Source organism: Ranitomeya variabilis, chromosome 1 (genome assembly GCF_051348905.1).
Source record: "Ranitomeya variabilis isolate aRanVar5 chromosome 1, aRanVar5.hap1, whole genome shotgun sequence".
Classification (NCBI taxonomy): Eukaryota; Metazoa; Chordata; class Amphibia; order Anura; family Dendrobatidae; genus Ranitomeya; species Ranitomeya variabilis.
In genome coordinates this window covers 614655271-614677442 of record NC_135232.1, presented here as the reverse complement: position 1 = coordinate 614677442, position 22172 = coordinate 614655271, and the positions used below count along the sequence as shown (strand labels likewise).

At 45.2% G+C, this 22172-nt stretch overlaps 1 protein-coding gene across 15 annotated transcripts in view; it reads left to right on the top strand.

Moving 5' to 3' along the window:
* PACS2 (phosphofurin acidic cluster sorting protein 2) overlaps window positions 1-22172 on the top strand; it is a 120328-nt gene that overhangs the window by 38467 nt on the left and 59689 nt on the right. For all 15 annotated transcript variants that reach the window (XM_077260678.1, XM_077260674.1, XM_077260680.1 and 12 more), the window contains exons 2-5: window positions 7683-7770; window positions 17426-17515; window positions 20673-20798; window positions 21705-21867. In XM_077260678.1, coding sequence (XP_077116793.1) covers window positions 7683-7770; window positions 17426-17515; window positions 20673-20798; window positions 21705-21867 — 467 coding nt within the window. The remainder of the gene's footprint in view (window positions 1-7682; window positions 7771-17425; window positions 17516-20672; window positions 20799-21704; window positions 21868-22172) is intronic.

Below are 22172 nucleotides of genomic sequence, written 5' to 3'. Positions count from 1 at the left end.
CTGAACAGCAGAGGGAACAAGCCTCCGCTCCTGCCCTATGTCGGTGGTGGGTAATCATAGGCCGCCTCGGAATTGCTGTCTGCTCTGCTGCTATTAATTTTTAGCTATTTGAGTTGCCTAACATTAAAGGGGTTGTCCAGGCAAAATTTAAAATCTTCATTTTGGTATTCAAGCCACATCCACAGTTCCTTGTTTTGACCGCTGTTTATCGATTTGCATACATGTACACTGTTACTTTACTATGTGAATTTTATTTGTGGATAACTGTCCTTTGTGGACAACTCTTCGACCAGCCTTTGTCATCTGACAGATTGGAAACATAACATCAGGACTAGTGACGAGCGAACGTTCTCAGATGAGGCAAGATCCGAGCATGCTCGTTGGCTAACCAAGCATCTTTGGCGTGCTCGAAAACTATGTTCGAGTCCCCACGCCTGCATGTCTCGTGGCTGTTCGGCAGCAGGAACAATTGCAGGGATTGCCTGACAAACACTTTCTTGACAACCCAAGAATATTAGTGATCTGTAGGCCATTGCCCTTGAGGAATGAGCTGAGATTCCACGATAAGCTGGTGTCTGAGTATGAATTACATTTGTGGCAGGTCATAACAGCCAGAGTGGCTCTTTTAAAGGGAATCTGTCACCTACTTTATCGTATGTAAGCTGCGGCCACCGCCATTAGGGGCCTATCTACAGCATTCTGTAATGCTGTAGATAAGCCGCCGATGTTACCTGAAAGATAAGAAAAAGAGGTTAGATTATACTCACCTGGGGGCGGTCCGGTCTGATGGGTGTCGCAGGTCCGGGATCGGGGCCTCCCTTCTTCATTCCATGACGTCCTCTTCCTTGCTTCTGTCGCGGCTCATGCTCAGGCGTACTTTATCTGCACTGTTGAGGGCAGAGTAAAGTACTGCAGTGTGCAGGTGCCGGGAAAGGACTGAGAAGCCCAGCGCATACATACTGCAGTACTTTACGCTGCCCTCAACAGGGCAAATCAGTACGCCTGCGCAGGAGCTGCAACAGGAAGCAAAGAAGAGGACGTGGGGGGGCGTGGCTATGTAGTCCAGGAAGAAAGACGCACCTTTGGAGAGCTCCGACCATCCTGAATAGATCCTGCCGTGGATTCCCCTGCTATACCGGCTGCACCGGCTGGAGAGGAACCCTCAAGATCCCAGGAGGCTGGCGACCCCTGGAAACGGTGGTTTTGAAGCCCAGAGAAGCTGGGAAGTGAAGTGGCCTGAACGGGCAGTGTGATCCCTGGGCTGCGGCGGCCATCTTGGGCGCGTGTTCCACTATACAGGGACGCGGCGCCGGCGGTTGTTGGAGCCGGATATATCTCCTCTGAAGAGAGCGGGCACCTGCGCTGGGACGGGAGCGCTGTGGAACACTGAAAAACAGGTGCTGGGTCCGGAGCGGCGGGCGGCACCCGGGGGGCAGCGGCAATTACTGTGGCGTGCTCTCCAGCAGTGAGGAGAGCGGCGCTCCATATTAAGACAGCGGTGCAAGCTGGGAGGTGAACATTTATAATAATAATAAAGGGGTAGTGCGGTGTGATGCCCTGGAAAATTGGGCCCTGCACCCCCCCTTGTCTTACAAGCCCCTGATTGTGCCATAAACTTTGAGAGGGATTAACCCCTCCCTCTCTGCTGTGCTGCCTGTGGAGGCTGTGGGCTGCTCTGGGACGTAGTGCCTATTAACCCCTGTGCTGCTGCTTTTATGATCATCTGAAAGCTCCCTTGCCTGGCTGATGATCTTCCTAGGAGCCATCTCAGTATTTAATATTGGCAGCTCAGTTATTGGAGAATAGACCAGCTATAACTATATGTGTGATCCTTCTGTGGGGTCCTTCTGCTAACCGCCATGCAACATTCTAAAGGAACGGGGGCTGCTGAGAAATTAAAGAAATTTTCCAGAGAAGGCACCCCTGATAATGTGCGCACTCTCAGAAATAATTCTACGCAGCACCAACGGAAAAATTATTCGCCTGACAGTAATGAGGAGGGAGAACAGGACGAACTAACTCTCAAACAAGCGTCTGAGCAACTGATGCAGGCCATTTCCCTCACTAGATCCTCTCTTACTGAGAAAATAGAGGACGTACATACTGAAGTTGGTCGCTTGCGACATGACATGCAGGCTATGAGAGGGCGCATCTCGGAGGTTGAAACAAGAGTGTCTCAGATAGAGGACACCATTACTCCTATGGAAGCTAAGTTATCAAAGGCCACCGGGTCCGTGAACGCCTGGAAACAGAAGGCAGATGACTTGGAAAATAGACTGCGCCGTAATAACATTCGAATAATTGGCTTGCCGGAGCGCACAGAGGGTCAGCAGCCTGAACAATTTCTAGAAGACTGGCTGAAAACTTCCTTGGGAGATGGATTCTCCTCAACGTTTTCTGTGGAGAGGGCCCATAGAGTACCAACGAGGCCTCTCCCCGCTGGAGCCCCACCCCGGCCTTTCTTGGCGCGTCTTCTCAACTGCAGGGACAGAGATGCGATACTCCGCCTGGCGAGGCAGAAGGGCCCTATTAAATTCAATAACGCCACTATATCGATTTTCCCGGATTTCTCTATGGAGCTCCAAAAGCAGCGAGTTCGATTTGTGGAAGTTAAGAAGCGGCTCAGGGATAAAAGCATCCTCTACTCCATGCTCTACCCGGCTCGGCTCCGTGTTGTCCATGAAGGTTCTTCCCTGTTTTTTACAGATCCGGCGGAGGTAACCGAATGGTTACGTACATACAAGGCGTCTACTGTGCCGGACTCCTGAGCAATCTCTCTTATCCAATGGCAATACAAATGGAGCTTTCCATACAAGGTGTTGAGTTTACCAACAATACCGAACGCTGATTCCAGTGAGGGTATCCCCTTTTTTGATTGACTGTAGGAGTGAAGGATTAAACTCCTCTTCTGTTCAAGTGTTATTTTATTTTGGTTTTTATACCAGTTTTGACTTTTTGATATGTTTAATAGTCGCCATTGATAATTCTGTGCTCTGGGTGGTGTTCCTGATCTCTACACAGGCCATGGTGCATAGTGTTCCTTTTCTCAAGTGTGGCTATGGGGTCTGAGATTGTGTGTATGACTTGGAATGTACGGGGAATTAAGACTCCTCGTAAAAAAATCAAGGTATTTTCACAAATTAAGCGATATCACCCCCATGTTGTAGCACTAGTAGAGACACATTTGACCAGGGACACAGCTAAGTGTACACAAAAACCATGGGTGCAGTGGTCCCTTCATGCATTTCATACCAGCTACTCAAGAGGGGTCTCTCTGCTAATTCATAGAAGTGTTAGATGGGAGGCCAGAGAGGCAAGACGAGATCCCGAAGGTCGTTTCGTTTTCGTACACGCTTTTATTAATACTCGGGAATATGTGATATTGTGTATCTATAACCCACCTCCAGCTAGTATATCGGTTCTCCGTATGGCAATGGGATTCTCCCTAAATTATCCTGACGCTAGTATTATTTGTATGGGAGATTTTAACTTAGTCATGGATAGTTCCTTAGATAAATTAAGACTGGGGGAAGGGATGTCTGGAGGCCCTTCTGTTCAATCCTCTTCTCCGTTGGCACTGTTTATGGGTGGTAGCGGATGGCTGGACCTATGGAGAATTCGTCACCCTGGGTTAAGGGAATACACTTGCCACTCGTCAACTAGGCAGTCTCTGTCTCGTATAGACTACATATTTGGGTCTAGTGATCTGGCATTAAGGGTAGATAGCATTGAGCATGGCAATAGGGGAATATCGGACCACAGTCCAGTTATTCTTAAACTTAAATATGGTCAACCAAATAACTTTATACCCTGGAAATTGAATCCCTTCTGGCTGAAATTAATAGATTCTAGTGATAGAACGGTGGATCAGTTGAACTGTTTTATCCTCACCCACCCGGATCCCTCAAATCTTGGTCTGTTCTGGGATACTTTGAAAGCGTATCTAAGGGGATGTTTGTCTTCCACTATTTCCTATATTAAAAGAATAACGGCGGGAAGGGATGATGAGATGGAGCGACAGTTGAAGGAATCCGAGGCCGCCTATGTAACTAACCAAACTAGTGGCAACAGGGTAGCATGGCTCACTTCCCAAAGACTATATACCCAACATATAGACACAAAATCCAAACGTAAATTGTTTTTTACCCGCCAATCATATTTCGAATTGGGGAATCAAGCCAGTAAGCTATTGGCCTTTTTGGTACGCCAACACAACACATCCAACACAGTATTGCAGATTCGGGCACCTGATGGTTCATTGGTATCCTCTACTGAGGAGATCCTCCAGTGTTTTCATGATTACTATAACTCTTTATATAAGTCTAATAGTGGTTTTGGTGTCCCTGAATGTGCAGACTATTTATCGGACATAGTGTTCCCCTCATTGAGTCCAGCTCAGCAAGCCTTTATGGAGGCGGAGTTTACTTTGGAGGAGGTTGAGCAAGCTATAATGGACATGGCCACCGGGAAAGCCCCTGGACCTGATGGGTTCCCTATTGAGTTGTATAAGAAATATCGAGGTCAATTGGCACCACTTTTATTGAAAGTACTTAGGAGTCTATGGGAGGGAGAGACGATGCCCGAAACATTCTATGATGCAAACATTATTGTACTTAAAAAAGAAGGGAAGGATCCTTTGGAATGTGGATCGTATCGCCCCATATCACTAGTAAACGTAGATTACAAAATTTTCACCAAAATATTGGCCACTAGGCTAAATACGCTCATATTGGACCTTATACACCCAGATCAGACTGGTTTTATGCCCGGGAAAAGTACTTCTATTAATGTCAGGCGAGTCCAATCGGTGATTCAGTATAGCTCTCTAGAACCGGATAATGGCTGGGCGCTGGCATCACTAGATACGGCCAAGGCATTTGACTCTCTCGAGTGGCCTTTCCTTTCCGCGTGTCTGCAGAAGTATGGTTTTGGAGGAAAATTTATTAGGGGAATAGACAAGCTGTATAAGAATCCCAAAGCGCGTATAATCGTAAATAATTCCATCTCTGATTCTTTTACATTACACAGGGGAACCCGACAGGGATGCCCTTTATCCCCAGCTCTCTTCGCCCTTGCGATAGAGGCTTTAGCAATACGCATAAGATCCTCCAAGGATATCAAGGGAATAAATATTGCAGATCGTACGGATACCATTGGCCTATATGCTGATGATATGATAATATTTATGGATAAAATAGAAGAAACTCTACCACAAGTGATAGCAACCATAGATAAATTTAGCAAATTTTCTGGCCTATATATAAATTGGGATAAATCTGCCCTGATGCCTCTATCTCATACTGCGGCTCCCTGTCTTGGGATTCCCACGTCGCTACCTGTGGTTTCCAACTTCAAATATCTGGGTATTCATATGTCTCAATACAGTCGGTTAGACCTACAACAAAACATTTACCCACTGCTGGATTTGGTCAAGTCTAAATTTATAACATGGAGTAGACTCCCCCTCTCAGTTGCAGGCCGCATTAATTTAATTAAGATGATACTGCTTCCCAAACTCAATTATTGTTTTCAACATAGTGCTGTACCAATACCCAAGTCATTTTTCGCAAAATTAAACTCCCTAATTACATCCTTTATATGGGGAAAGGCCAGACCCAAACTCAAACTATCTATTTTACAGAGACCGAAAAAGGGGGGTGGGGCGGCTTTACCAGACCTCTATTTGTACTACCTTGCCGGACAGGCTAAGGCGATAAGTAAGTGGATGCCAGATAGCTCCCTACCTAATTCTGAGAGTCATTTAATTCATTCTGCCCAGATTAATTGCCCACTGGGATTCTTGGAGATGGAGAAAGTTGGCACTTGTCGTCTGTTGCCTATGCTCCGGCTGGCGAGACTGATATGGAGACAAATAAAAAGAATTATTAAATTTATGGGTATCATAGCCGAGATGCCACTGTGGAACAATGGTTATATACCTGAACTACTAAATCATCCATCCACTGATTTCTGGATCTCTCACGGTGTTCTCTCGGTAAACGATATACATAACCAGGGGATTTTTGTAACCTTTGAACAACTGCGAAATAATTACAACATCCCTAGGTCTCAATTCTTTAGGTATTTACAACTAAGGTCAGCTTTCCAATCACACATGCGAAATGTGGGTACGGGTCGAGCGATCTCTTCTTTGCCTTTAATAGGTATCCTCAAATCGCAGGGTCCTCAAGGACTTATATCCTCTCTATATACATATCTGCTATCCATGGGAGATGGGTCGGTCATCAACTCTGTCAAGGGGAAATGGGAGGAACTCCTTCCCGATGTACTGGGAGAGGAATGGGAGGATATTCTTGAATCTTCAACTAAAGTTTCCCCTTCAATCAATAATAGAATGACCCAGTTATATATCATATATCAGGCCTATTTAACCCCGACACGGCTCTTTAAAATGGGCCGCTTGCATTCGTCAGATTGTTTACGATGTCATGCGCCCAATGCTGATTTTGTTCATATGATCTGGAGGTGCCCTGTAGTTCTTCATTACTGGAGAGAGGTGACGACACTATTAACATCGTTATTGTCGATCTCTGTCCCGCTTGAACCGTTGACCTGTTTGTTCGGGGTGTGGGACATGGAGACCTGGGATCATCACACTGGGATCTTTCTCCGAGAGACGCTCTTTTTGGCAAGGAAGGTATTGGCGTTAAGATGGATGGGTGGCTCCCCCCCGACCCTTAGAGTTTGGATCGATCTGGTGAACTCAATTATCCCATATGAAAAAACAATGTATCAAAATAGAGGATGTCCAGGTAAATTTGAGAAGATATGGGGCAGATGGAACTCCTCTTGTCATACTCTATAGTCTGCACTGACTAGACATCTACATAGGAGGGTGGGCTTGTGGTGTTTGGGGACATCGCTCATAGAGCAGGATTTAACTCTGTTTTCTTTTGGCGACTTACTGTTACTGTTAGTGGTTAAAGTTAAGTTGTATTATAGGTAGTTTTCTCTTATAAGTAACTAATGATTTACCATGCACATTTCATTATTCTGTAACTTCTGATATGATGTTGCTCTACAACTATTTGTATGTCACGGTATAATTGATGGTAATTGCAAATGTGTGCACTGTTTGTTTATACTGAACTAATAAACGAATTTAAAAAAAAGAAGAGGACGTGATCGTATGAAGATGGGAGGCACAGACCCGGACCACCCGCCCAGGTGAGTATAATCTAACCTCTTTTTCTTATCTTTCACATCAGGGGCTTATCTGCAGCACTACAGAATGCTGTAGATAAGCCCCTGATGCCAGTGGCCGCAGCTTATATACGAAAAAGAAGGTGACCGATTCCCTTTAAGTGCAAGGTGTATTGTGCGCTCTTGATTATTTGCCAGTTTAGGTTGGCGGCATGGCTGAACCAATGGTCAGAACTGTTCTTTCACCCAGGTTACTGCCAGCGGAAGCAGCTTTACCTTCGCAGCACGAGAGAAACGCACGGACCCCAAGGCTGCTCGGATCTGTCGATACAGCACTGCGCGCTTTTAAATTGTTTTCGTTTGATCAGTTTCTTGCAAATAGCCTAAAGGTTGTGTGTTTTACTAATAAACCTAATTTGCAGTGGGAACAGAATAATTTGAATTGCAAATATTTGTGCATATGTATAACGTTTAGTTAATATTATCATATTTTAATTTTTTTTGTTTTTTGTCTTCAGGCTCTGTAGTCTGACTCTGAAGAAGCTCCTAGTTGTGAAGGAACTGGACAAAGAGCTTATTTCGGTAGTAATTGCTGTGAAAATGCAGGTAAGTGGCATCGTAGGCCAGTGTATAGTTGTATATTTTACTCTTGTGGACTAGCATCAGTGCGTATGACTGGAACATTGCTTCATATTTAGCATTTTCTGTCCTGGGAAAACTGTTAATTTGAACACAATCCATAGTAACGTCCTTTCTGTGGATTGGGTCATGGTGCTTCACTGTGGCTCTTGCGCTACGCTGTGGCTCTTGCGCTGCGCTGTGGCTCTTGCGCTGCTCTGTGGCTCTTGCGCTGCGCTGTGGCTCTTGCGCTGCGCTGTGGCTCTTGCGCTGCACTGTGGCTCTTGCGCTGCGCTGTGGCTCTTGCGCTGCGCTGTGGCTCTTGCGCTGCGCTGTGGCTCTTGCGCTGCGCTGTGGCTCTTGCGCTGCGCTGTGGCTCTCGCGCTGCGCTGTGGCTCTCGCGCTGCGCTGTGGCTCTCGCGCTGCGCTGTGGCTCTCGCGCTGCGCTGTGGCTCTCGCGCTGCGCTGTGGCTCTCGCGCTGCGCTGTGGCTCTCGCGCTGCGCTGTGGCTCTCGCGCTGCGCTGTGGCTCTCGCGCTGCGCTGTGGCTCTCGCGCTACGCTGTGGCTCTCGCGCTACGCTGTGGCTCTTGTGCTACGTAGTACATACAGAACTAATACTAATGGCTACAGCAAAAGCTAGAAACTGAGAAAGGGCTTGCTCTGGTACAGGATCAGGATGGCACCTCCGTGGAGAAACACATTCATTCAAAGGGTTCTTCATTATAAAAATGTTTAAGGTGAAGCTTTTTTTTTTTGGGGGGGGGGGGGGGATTGCATATTTTACTTTACACAAAATTATCAAAATTATTTTTTTTACTTTCTTACTTTTTTTTCCCCCCCATATCTCAATCTTTATTAAAACTAAGAGAAATTGTGCAGTTTTCACACCAGCCAATGGGGCTTTTCAGGCCTCTAAATTCCTGTTGTCTCTGGAAACAGCACCTATACATTAGCCACAGTGGGCAGACGCTGATCCTATCTTTAGTATTGAAGCATTTAATGAGTATAAACAAACGTCATTGTGAAGGTGGAGAGCCGTGACTTCGTTTGGAGGCCCCCCACCTCTCCCATGTAATAGAAGGAACCCACAGCTGGAATGTCAATGCCTGATTTTTCAGTTTTCAGGGGGAGATGAACCGCTGCCAGAGGAGTTTGCAGTGTCTTTAGCCTCTCTCCCTGTCAGAAAAAACTCAAACACTCGGCCTAACTGAAAGTTTGTGAATTTAGGGGGGTTAAAGAAATGTCGGACAACTGCTATTTCATGTGATTAACGTGAACCTGTCACTTTGTACGTGCAGTCTGTTCTATGGACGCACAATATATTGGGTTATAGTAAAGGATTCGGTATAACTAGGAATTTATTTATTGAAATCCCTAGTGTTTCTATGTATGAGTCAAGTGGGCGGGCCTACTCATAAATTGACAGCTGTCGCCATATGCAGTCATACTGGGACCGCCCACTGGACTCATGCAGACAAATACCAGGGATTTCACTGAATAAAATGCAAATTTTACTGACACTTTTCCCACTAAAATGCAGATCAATCTGCTCAGTTTCTCCTGCTCTATAACATCCTTCCGCAGATGTGATACAGTGACAAAAAAAAATGTATGGGGCTGTGGTATTGTTCTCCGGACGTGGCTTACATCTGGCTGCTGCCGGAGCAGATATCAGCTGATCAGTGAGCAGACCGGAAATGGGCAATAGTAAGCATTTGAGCAAATTTATTAATCACCAAATCTCTGAAATGGCAGGTCATTTGGAGTGCACCGTAGCAAAAGTAATCCAAGGTAGGATCTGCAAACCGGCAACTTGGCTATAGGTGTTCATACAGTTAAGTCCATATATATTTGGACAGAGACAACATTTTTCTAATTTTGGTTATAGACATTACCACAATGAATTTTAAACAAAACAATTCAGATGCAGTTGAAGTTCAAACTTTCAGCTTTCATTTGAGGGTATCCACATTAAAATTGGATGAAGGGTTTAGGAGTTTTTCTCTCCTTACCATGTGCCACCCTGTTTTTAAAGGGACCAAAAGTAATTGGACAGATTAAATAATTTTAAATAAAATGTTCATTTTTAGTACTTGGTTGAAAACCCTTTGTTGGCAATGACTGCCTGAAGTCTTGAACTCATGGACATCACCAGACGCTGTGTTTCCTCCTTTTTGATGCTCTGCCAGGCCTTCACTGCAGTGGTTTTCAGTTGCTGTTTGTTTGTGGGCCTTTCTGTCTGAAGTTTAGTCTTTAAGGCTGTGTGCACACGTAGCAGATTTTTCGCGGTTTTTTCGTGGTTTTTCGCTATAAAAACCGCGAAAAAAACGCTCACATTAAGCATCCTATTTAATAGAATGCTATCTGCATTTTTTGTGTACATGCTGCATTTTTTTCCTGAGCGGAATCGCATTCCAGAAAAAAAACGCAGCATGTTCATTTAATTTGCGGAATCACGGGGATTCCGCACACCTAGGAATGCATTGATCTGCTTACTTCCCGCATAGGGCTATGCCCACCATGCGGGAAGTAAGCAGATCATGTGCGGTTGGTACCCAGGGTGGAGGAGAGGAGACTCTCCTCCACGGACTGGGCACCATATAATTGGTAAAAAAAAGAATTAAAATAAAAAAGTGATATACTCACCTTCTGATGGTCCCGGAGTCTTCCCGCCTCTCAGCGGTGCACGCGGCCGCTTCCATTCCCAGGGATGCTGTGTGTGAAGGACCTGCGATGACGTCGCGGTCACGTAACCGTGACATCATCGCAGGTCCTGCACACAAAGCAACTATAGGAACGCAAGCCGCTGAGGAGATCGGCTGTCTTCGGAAGATGAGAACAACCATTTTTTTTAAAATTATTTTTAACATTCTATCTTTTACTATTGATGCTGCATAGGCAGGATCAATAGTAAAAAGTTGGTCACACTTGTCAAACACTATGTTTGACTAGTGTGACCAACCTGTCAATCAGTTTTCCAAGCGATGCTACAGATCGCTTGGAAAACGCTAGCATTCTGCAAGCTAATTATGCTTGCAAAACGCTAGTTTTTAGCGGGAATTTGCATGCCAATTCCGCATGCGATATACCCGCGGCAGGAGTTGCAGAATTGCCGCGGAAATTTCCGCGGCAATTCTGCGACGTGTGCACTTAGCCTAACAAGTGAAATGCATGCTTAATTGGGTTGAGATCAGGTGTCTGACTTGGCCATTCAAGAATATTCCACTTCTTTGCTTTAATAAACTCCTGGGTTGCTTTGGCTTTGTTTTGGGTCATTGGTCATCGTTTCATACTACAGATTGACAATCAGTTTGGCTGCATTTGGCTGGATCTGAGCACACAGTATGGCTCTGAATACCTCAGGATTCATTTGGCTGCTTCTGTCCTGTGTCACATCATCAATAAACACTAGTGACCCAGTGCCACTGGCAGCCATGCATGCCCAAGCCATCACACTGCCTCCGCCATGTTTTACAGATGATGTGGTATGCTTTGGATCATGAGCTGTACCACGCCTTCGCCATACTTTTCTCTTTCCATCATTTTGGTAGAGGTTGATCTTGGTTTCATCTGTCCAAAGATTGTTCTTCCAGAACTGTGCTGGCTTTTTTAGATGTTTTTTAGCATAGTCCAGTCTAGCCATTTTATTCTTGATGCTTATGAGTGACTTGCACCGTGCAGTGAACCCTCTGTAGTTACTTTCATGCAGTCTTCTCTTTATGGTAGATTTGGATATTGATACGCCTACCTCCGGGAGAGTGTTGGTCACTTGGTTGGCTGTTGTGAAGGGGTTTCTCTTCACCATGGACATTATTCTGCGATCATCCACCACTGTTGTCTTCCGTGGGTGCCCAGGTTTTTTTGCATTGATGAGTTCACCAGTGCTTTCTTTCTTTCTCAGGATGTACCAAACTGTAGATTTTGCCACTCCTAATATTGTAGCAATTTCTCCTATGGGTTTTTTCTGTTTTTGCAGCTTAGGCTTCTTTCACACTTCAGTTGTTTGGCGTCAGTCTAAATCCGCCATTTTCCTCAAAAAACGGATCCGTTTTTTTTTTTTTCGACGGATACGTTTTTCCCCATAGACTTGCATTAGCGACGGATTGTGACGGATGGTCGTCCGTTCTATCCGTCATGCGACGGATCCGTCAAAATTTGGCGGACGTCATCTAGACATTGACGGTCATTGCAACGTTTTTTGTCTGCGTTGAAATGGCGGATCGCGACGGATCCGTCGCGTCCGTCATTTCATAGAATGGCCACCTATGGGCGACGGATCCGTCGCGACCGTCATTTCGGCGGATCCGTCGCCCCAATCCGTTTTTTCAATTTTTTTCAATTGCGCATGCTCCAAAAAGTATATACAACCCCCGAGTAACGGATCCGTCAAAAAAACGGATCCGTTACATCCGTTTTTTCAACTATTGTGACGGATCCGTCGATCCGTCATTATGTCGGAAGTGACTGACGCCAAAAAACTGAAGTGTGAAAGAAGCCTTAAGGATGGCTTGTTTCACCTGCATGGAGAGCTCCTTTGACCGCATGTTTACTTCACAGCAAAACCTTCCAAATGCAAGCACCACACCTCAAATCAACTACAGGCCTTTTATCTGCTTAATTGAGAATGACATAACGAAGGGATTGCCCACACCTGTCCATGAAATAGCCTTGGAGCCAATTGTCCTATTACTTTTGGTCCCTGTAAAAACAGGGTGGCACATGTTAAGGAGCTGAAACTCCTAAACCCTTCATCCAATTTTAATGTGGATACCCTCAAATGAAAGCTGAAAGTCTGAACTTCAACTGCATCTGAATTGTTTTGTTTAAAATTCATTGTGGTAATGTCTATAACCAAAATTAGAAAAATGTTGTCTCTGTCCAAATATATATGGACTTAACTGTATGTGTGGCAAGTAACCCAGCAATCCTCAAAAAGAGCTACTGTAACACAAATTGCCTAAAAAGTTCCTCCTGGCTATGATAGAATCGTATCCAAACTCCCCAGTGCGTGTTTCGCCTAAGCTTCTTCAGATGATTGGATTTCGGGACCAATTGCTGGCAGTCCAGAGTAGAGTCTCTGCTGCGGTCTCAAGGCGTATCTGATGAGTTCAATGAATGGAAGCTGCAGAAACCCTCTTCTTTAATAACACACAAGTCATGCCAAGAAAGATGTACAGGAACTTTGAGTTCTACCACTAGTCAACGTAAGAGAGTTTTAATAAATGCAGGCACAAAATGAAGAGTGAAATCATGTGATATCTTCTCTGGTGACAAGTCTTCAGTTCTCCGGAGGAAAACCCCTGAAATGTTGAATTTCTTGCTGGAGGGTCCTTCCTAAAAGCATGAGTATTAGCGATGAGCGAACGTGCCCAAGTCTCTTCTGCATGCTCGAAAAATATGTTCTCAAGTCCCTGTGGCTGAATGTCTCATGGCTGTATGACAGCCGCAACACATGGGATTTCCTCTTTGTTAGGCAATCCCTACATGTGTTGAGGCTGTTGAACAGCCATGAGACATTCAGCCACAGGGACTTGAGAACATATTATTCAAACATGCCGAAGACACTTGGTTAGCACCCGAGCATGCTAATACCTTATCCCAGCACGTTCGCACACCACTAATGGGTATATTTCTGGAGCGCTTTTCCCATTGTATGTGTCAAACAAAGGTCTTCCATTTTAGAGCCAGCCTGGACTCCTGTTTAAAAAAACAATTACAGTAATGGACAGTCCCTTTAAGGACTTGTAGACTTGTTGCTCTTGTGTATAACCATTTTGATATGTGTTTACATTGGTGTTTGCTTTCCTGCAGTAACCTCATACACCCGCTGTATCGCTTTCATTGCGGTGTTTCTCACTTTATTATCATTCCACTTAGCCGCAGATCATCAGATCTCCATAGACATAATAATATCATGTAAAGATAGAAGCAGCCACCACAAAAAGCACTTATGTAGGTTGGAACTTGACAGTCTCGGGAAGATCACATGTGTGACGCTCGATAGACGTGCTTCATGATGGGGGTGGACAAAATCCTATTCTTGTTATGATAGCGTGTTGTTAAGAGACATTGAGCCAATTCATTTATGCAAAGAAATGTATCCAGCAGGACGGCATCTCAGCACATTTATGTGTAAAGTGCTGTCTACTGAAAGAGGCAAATCTGTTGTATGCAAAAGATAATTATACACACACTCTCACACACACACACACACACACACACTCTCTCTCTCTCTCTCTCTCTCTCTCTCTCTCTCTCTCTCTCTCTCTCTCTCTCTCTCTCTCTCTCTCTCTCTCTCTCTCTCTCTCTCTCTCTCTCTCTCTCTCTCTCTCTCTCACACACTCACACAATTTTAGGATGGCCAGGTAGGCTAGGGGCTAAATCCCAGCATTACAGGTCCTGATTAGACGCCCCTGGATAGTTATGACCAGAACCAGGCCATGTGTTCACTGGGCAGACAGCTGGGGGAGGCTGAGCAGAGTGGGCTGTGTTTGTGCTGAAAAGAGTCCCGAATCTCTCTGAGGAGAGAGTGCACAGGCCGTGTGCCCCAAACTACAAGTATCACTGGCTGCTGTGTGGACAATAGCTGTTTTATGTGACTAAACTGGGGCTAGCTTAGCCGTGTTTGAGTAGCCAAGGTGTCTATTATTTAGTTAGGGCCTGGACAAGGCTAGGGATTTACTTTTATGGTTTTGTTTTAGCTATTGTGCAACCACTGGAGATAAACATTATTCTGTTTATTATATATAACACCCTGCTGAAAGAATAAAAGGAACACCTACACACCACAATGTCACTTCAAGTCAATCACACTTCAGTGAAGTCAACCTGTCCAGTTGCGAAGCAACAAAGATTGTGAATCAATTTCTCCAGCTGTTGTGCAAATGGAAGAGACAACAGATAGAAATGATCGACAACTAGCAAGACAACCCTTATAAAGGAGTGGTTCTGCTGGGGATGACCACATACCATTTCTCTGTTCTCATACTTTTTGGCTGTTGTTTTGGTCACTTTTCCATTTTACCGTTGCTCTCCTCCATGGAGGTACATTAGTATGATGCAGGGTCTACAACCAACAGAAATTGCTCAGGTAGTGCAGCTCATCCAGGATGGCACATCAATGCGAGCTGTTGCAGGAAGGGTAGCTGTGTCTGTCGGCACAGTGTCCAGAGCATGGAGCAGATACCAGGAGACAGACCAGTACACCAGGAGATGTGGAGGGGGCCGTAGGAGGGCAACAACCCAGCAGCAGGACTGCTACCTCCTTGTTTGTGCAAGGAGGAACAGGAGGATCAGTGCCAGAGCCCTTCAAAATGACCTCTAGGAGGCCACTAACATCCATGTGTCTGCTCAAACTGTCAGCAACAGACTCTGCGAGGGTGGTATGAGGGCCGACATCCACAAGTGGGTGTTGTGCGATTGGCATTTGCTAGAGAATGCCAAGATTGGCAGATTCAACATTGCACCCTGTGTTCTTCACGGATGAGAGCAGGTTCACACTGAACACGTGACAAAGTCTGGAGATGGTGTGGAGAACATTCTGCCTGCAACATCCTTCAGCATGACCGGTTTGGCAGTGGGTCAGTAATGGGGTGGGGTGGCATTTCTTTGGAGGGCCGCACAGCCTTCTATGTGCTCGCCAGACATAGCCTGACTGCCATGAGGTACTGGGATGAGATCTTCAGACCCCTTGTGAGACCATATGCTGGTGCGATTGGCCCTGGATTCCTTCTGATGCAGGAAAGTGCTAGACCTCATGTTGCTGGAGTATGTCAGCAGTTCCTGCAAGATGAAGGCATTGAAGCTATGGACTGGCCCGCCCGTTCCCCAGACCTGAATCCGATTGAACACATCTGGGACATCATGTCACGCACCATCCACCAACGTCACATTGCACCACAGACTGTCCAGGAGCTGAATGATGCTTTAGTCCAGGTCTGGGAGGAGATCCCTCAGGAGGCCATCCACCGCCTCATCAGGAGCATGCCCAGGCGTTGTAGGGAGGTCATACAGGCACGTGGAGGCCACACACTACTGAGCATCATTTCCTTGTCATGAGGCATTTCCACTGAAGTTGGATCAGCCTGTACCGTAATTTGATTGTCCACTTTGATTTTGAGCATCATTCCAAATCCAGACTTCTATGCAATATTAATATTGAGTTAAATTGATGGTTTTTATGCTTTATTGTTCCCAACGTATTCCACTTTTATGTGATTAAAGATTTGCAACTGGAATATATATTTACTACATACATATGTATACCCCACTCAGCAGCCAGCAATGAACAGTGCAACACGCAGACTATAGAAGGCAAACTTGCCAAATTTTTTATGAAACCCTACTGCACAAATGGATTTTGTCCCAAAATACATGCCTTTAAGTTAAAAATGCCGACGTACTGCTGTCAAAACCTAAAACTGTGTAATGCTTGGTGCAGGGCTTGAGAAGGGAGGTGCAATCCAAGGAGAATAGTAATTTCTAAGTCCTGATGCACATTGCCATATATTCTTAAAGGGACATGGGGCGCGATAGTTACCGTCGTAAGCCTGTCTGTACAAACCTGACAAACAGATGATGCTCTGCTCCAGCATTGCTTCTCCTGGAGAATATCTCTACTGTATGGCACCCGATAGAGCATCATAGGTGGCAGAAGAAAACACTGGTGACCACTTTACCCTGTGAAGGTGGTGTGAGTGGTGCTGGCATGTTTCGGTAGGCACCAACAGGCTTTGTGGTTTCCTTCCAGCATTTGGGATATGTCAGCTATGCCATCTGCCAGATAGATGTTCAATGTTTCAGTACGATTGTGAATTAACAGCAGAATATTTAGTCCACTTTTTAGTTACTTGAACCCGTTTACCACTTTTCCTGTAAATTTCTTCAAATTTTTACATGGTTAATTTATATACCGTAATTTTTCGGACTATAAGATGCAGTTTTAGCAAGAAAAAAATCTTGATAAAAAGTGAGAGCGTTTTAGGAGACAGCTGCCTGTGATGGAGGAGCATCCTTCCCCATCACTGAGAGAACTGATCTCCCTCCTCCTAACTGCACACTACTCTATGTGATCGGCGTAGAGCAGGAGAGGAAGTTATCAGGACTTGCACAGAGTCTGCTCATCCTGAGAAGCTGAAACACCCTCCATCCGACTAGCTCCATCAATCATATTACCTGCAAATGTGCTTATGTAGCAGAACTGTGTGTATATGCACATGTGCTTATGTAGCAGAGCTAAGTGTGCATGTACTGTCCATGCAGCAGTGTTGTGTTTATATGTGCGCTGCATAGTATACATTTCCTGTCTGTGCTGTGAAGTTGTATGTAAATAATACACATGCTTCAGACAAACACTAACAATAGATTTATTAGGTACTTCCCTTTTCTACCCCAGCGCATTAAAACTGGTGATATTGGCCCCTCCAGCTTACATCTCCAGGGAAGTTTTAATTAGTAGGAAAAATGTTATCCTATTTTCTGATTTCTAAACCTGGGTTGTGTCTTGTGGTAAAGTGCATCCTTGCAGTCTGAAAAGTGCGATAATTTAAAATGTGTTGCCCGTTTTATTCTTGTGTTGTGCTTTGACTGTAGCATTGCATTTTGGTAGGGTGAGCTAATTGTCATTTTTTTTTTCCCTACCAGGGATCCAAACGCATTCTTCGCTCTCATGAGATCGTGCTGCCACCTAGTGGACAAGTGGAAACCGATCTTGCACTGACCTTTTCACTGCAGGTATCAATGATATTTTTGATGCAAGTGTAATTTCTATGTCTGCATATGGAATAGTTATGACCATACATAGGCTTATTGTTATTATGTAATACTAAGTGTAGGCTTAAGCATACAGTTTAACCAAATTTATTATACTTGTATAATAGGGGTGCATAAATTCATGAAGTAGCCATGTGGTTTAATGTTCGATTGACATCTTCATCAAGCTCCTGATTAAGATGTCTTTAGCAGTGATACAAGTTAGTTCTCTCGCACATCAATTTGAAGGATTATTCCTGGGGTGCACAAGGTTTGGGGTTTTTTTTTGTTTGTTTTTTTTTTGGGGGGGGGGGTCTGAGGGCCCCATTTCTCTTCCTTACTGAACCTATCCCAAGGCCGCAAAGAAATGTTGAAGTACTTACATGAATACGTCACGAGAACCACCATCAGTACATTAATACATCACCAGAGTCAAGTTTTGCGTATTTGAGGAAGATTTGGAGAGTTTCTGCTCCAGAGGAATTAGTGTTAACACATTCTAACTTAAACTGAGTTTTGTAGCAGAAACTCGCTAAATTCTCATCTCAAATCTCTACGTTTTGAGGATTATTACATTTTATTATAGCCGTGAGGCACGTTATGGATTACTACATGTGTGCAAGATCAGAACTAGTCAATACTCAAATGTAGTATCAGAACCATCGTCAGTGCATGAATGCAACACCAGAACCATCGTCAGTGCATGAATGCAGCGCCAGAACCATCATGAGTGCATGAATGTAGCACCCGAATCATTGTACGTACATGAATGCAGCACCAGAACCATCATGAGTACATGAATGCAGTGCCAGAACCATCATGAGTGCATGAATGCAGCACCCGAATCATTGTACGTACATGAATGCAGCACCAGAACCATCATGAGTACATGAATGCAGTGCCAGAACCATCGTAAGTACATGAATGCAGTGTCAGAACCATCGTAAGTACATGAGTGCTGCACCACAACAATCGTAAGGGCATGAATGCTGCACCAGAACCATTGTCAGTGCATGAATGCTGCACCAGAACCATCGTAAGTACATGAATGCTGCACCAGAACCATCTTCAGTGCATGAATGCTGCACCAGAACCATCTTCAGTGCATGAATGCTGCACCAGAACCATCGTAAGTACATGAATGCTGGACCAGAACCATCGTAAGTGCATGAATGCTGCACCAGAACCATCATGAGTGCATGAATGCTGCGCTAGAACCATCGTAAGTACATCAATGCAGCACCAGAAGCGTAGTCAGTGCAAGAATGCAACACCAGAACCATCATTGGTGCATGAATGCAGCGCCAGAACCATCGTAAGTGCGTGATTGCAGCGCCAGAACCACCGTCGGTGCATGCGTGGAACCAGCCTTCCCCCCCTTGCTGGTGAATGAATGCAGCACCAGAACCGCCGTCAGTGCATGCGTGGAAAAAAGGCTCCCACCGCCCCCCCCCCCCCCCCCCCATCCCTTGCTAATGCATGCAGCGCCAGCATCACCGTCAGCACATGAATTTGGCACCAAGCTTAGTACAGGAATCAACTGTAATGTTTGGTCAGCCCCATCTATAATTGTATTGCTTAAACCTACAATTCCCAGTGAGTCCTCAATAATGGTAAGGAGACACTGGGAGATGTGGTTACCAGCCAGCATCAGACTTCGGAGCATACAGGAACCATAACCCTGATGAGACGTAGTCAATATCACAAACAAACATGTATATCCAGGTATCTTTATGTGTGACATTTTCTGTTTTGAGCTGTTTCCATGTTGAGATTTCAGGCCTGAAGCTCATCTCTGTAGACTTCCATCTTCAGCAACACATCTTGTCCCCATAAATAATCTCCAATGCTGTTCTCATGAATAATTAATTTGCCCTTCACTGTGTTTACTGCATAAAATATTTTACCCACGATGCCCTTATCCATAATATCCCTTCCACACTGCCCCTCTGCATTGCCCTCCATAACGTCCCCCATACAGAGTACTTTCTCCATTATGTCTCCTCACACACTTTCCCTCTTCCATAATGGACTCCACAAACTGCCCCTTAGCCATAATGTCTGTCAACACTGCCCCTCTCCAATATCTTGCCCACATTGCCTTTCTGCATAAAGTCCCTCCACCGCACTGCCCCTTGCTATACTATGGACCCTGTCACAACCTCCCATTAATTGCCCTATATTATACCCATTGTTCCGTAATTTGCAGTAACACTATTCCTTCACCTACCCAGCCCCCTCATCTAAAATAGCACTTTTAATCTTTGGCTTCATCATGGAGCGCTTACCAATGCCCGCTGCGTCCTTTCCACCTTTAGACAGCGGCAACAGTATTGGTGTGATGAGGTCTGCAGCGTGCTGACCTCATTATACCACTACACATTGGGGCGGGGGCTGACGAGCGCTGATGAGCGCTGCCCTGCCCCAGTCCTGGCGCTGAAGTGTTCCAATGTATTGGCGTCTGAACGCCGGAAATTAATTTGAATGTATGAAGAAGGGAGTCGGCGTTTCTGCAACAAACCACATGTGGGCCATATGTTGCGCCGGCCTGTCTTGGTTATTTGCATCAATCATAAGTTAAACTTGCAAAGTGCTTATAAAAACCAGTAACTTTACAGTTTACGTATAATTAAGAATCCTCTCTGTTCCCAAGACTGGAGAGATTAAGTGAATTACTTATTGCTCATTACCTAGGTAACCGGCCTCCTCTGCAGTCTTAGTGGTGACCAGTCTCCTAGGCAAGGAGCGCAGCAATTACATGTTCTTTTCTATAGTGTTTTGTAAGGTATGTTCTGAGGCCCCCGATCCCATCCAACCTCTGACCCTGTGTGCCTTTGCTGCTGCAGATTAAAAGCTACCTCTGCATACAGCATCAGAGAACGCACAGTTTAGGCCAGCGGCAGGAACGCACCGCTCTCCGACAAGCAGGAGGCAGAAGTTGTGAAGTGATTGCCCGTTGGTCATTTCTGATCCTTATCCCATGATCTTTTGGTTTGTTAAAAAGATTATTGTTCTTGGCAGCACATTATTCTTCTCAGCAGCACATTTCTTGACCTCGGCAGCACATCATCCTGTCATTTTACACATTGAAAGCATTCTTGGCCTGCAAGGCAATACATTTTCTCCTTTTCCTCCTTAGTACCCTCACTTTTTGAAAAGGGAAGGAAACAAGCTACAAATAATGCTCCAAAGGAGGAAAAGGTACAAGAACCGAACGATCCTGGGTTACAAAACTCTGGCTATTGGATGCATCAACATGGCTGAGGTATGTGGTAGATTATTATTTCTGCTTAGATTGTCTAATGTCACTTTGGTTGTTTCATCAGTTCTGACTTATCAGTGTACCCACTAGCCAGGTAGCCTGCTCCTCATCTGCAGGACGTACACATTAGACTAATGATACCCGGACCTGCCCATATCCATGGGTACAGCCGACAACCTTTCCTCATATATGTAGGGGTCAGAAGGATGTGGCATATCAGATTTCAGATGTTTGTCCCTTTTTTTTTTTTCTCTAATATATAAGACTCTGCCAGAGATGTGTGGCAGTGGCTCTCTTAAAGATAAAGTGCTGCTTGTTCAGCTGAGCCTCCTGTGTATGGAAGATTAAGGACAAGCATCTAAACCATCAATCAGCTGACAGGTATCTAAAGTGAATGGTAGACCTAGTCTCTGTTCACACCACATCGGAGCTATACATTAGCGGTACACTATGAACGGTTTACTGCCCAGTATAGGTTATGTACTGTTGGCCCTCCCAGTTAGTCCTCTCTGTCCAGTTTGTTTGTTTTTTATCTCCATTGAGTGAATACAAGCTTATGGATCTGCTCGTTGTAAGTCTTTGGAGCTTGGGATTGGGACACGCTCATAGTGTCATAAAGAATACATAGACTGTTAAAGAGGTTTTGCGAACTGGCAGGCAGCAATCTGCTGCCATAACATGGTACCATTCATGGCACTGACAAGCAGTTGCATGCCAGTACTTGCAAGACTTCACGGGGACCCTAATCCATAACTTCCAGGAGCCTATGCTAGATACTTGGTGCCAGATATCACAGGACCCATGGGAGGTCTTTTGGAGCCCGAGCCTCCATGGGAAACATGGGATCTACACATCAACCTGAACGTATACATATTGTGATTTATTTTTTCGTTCGTCTCTGTACTTCAGGTCATGCAGCATCCATCTGAAGGAAGCCAAGTGTTAAGCCTTTTTAGTAACATGAAGGAAGCATCTGCCAAGGTAGCTGAGATCTGGATCTTCTCCCTGTCCAGTCAGCCGATTGATCATGAAGACAGTGCCATGAATAGCAGCCAGAAGATAAAGTCCACAGGTATGTCCATGAGTGAGGGAGACTGTGTGTGTGTGTAGGATCAGATATGTCACACAGTCCATAATGGGGTTTCCCAATGTCGGAAACCCGTTACCCTGTAGCAGTTTGTTTTAAAAATACAAACTGTACTTTACTCCCCTTCCCCGGGTCCATCAGTGAGTCTCCACCACTGCTGCTGGTGTCTGCTGCGCTGATATTACATCGACAGCCCTGCAGCCAAGCTACTCCGCCACAGTGCGAGCAGACAACTTTTCATTGCAGACACAACGCACACCAGGAGCAACGGTGGAGACTTAACGCTGGAC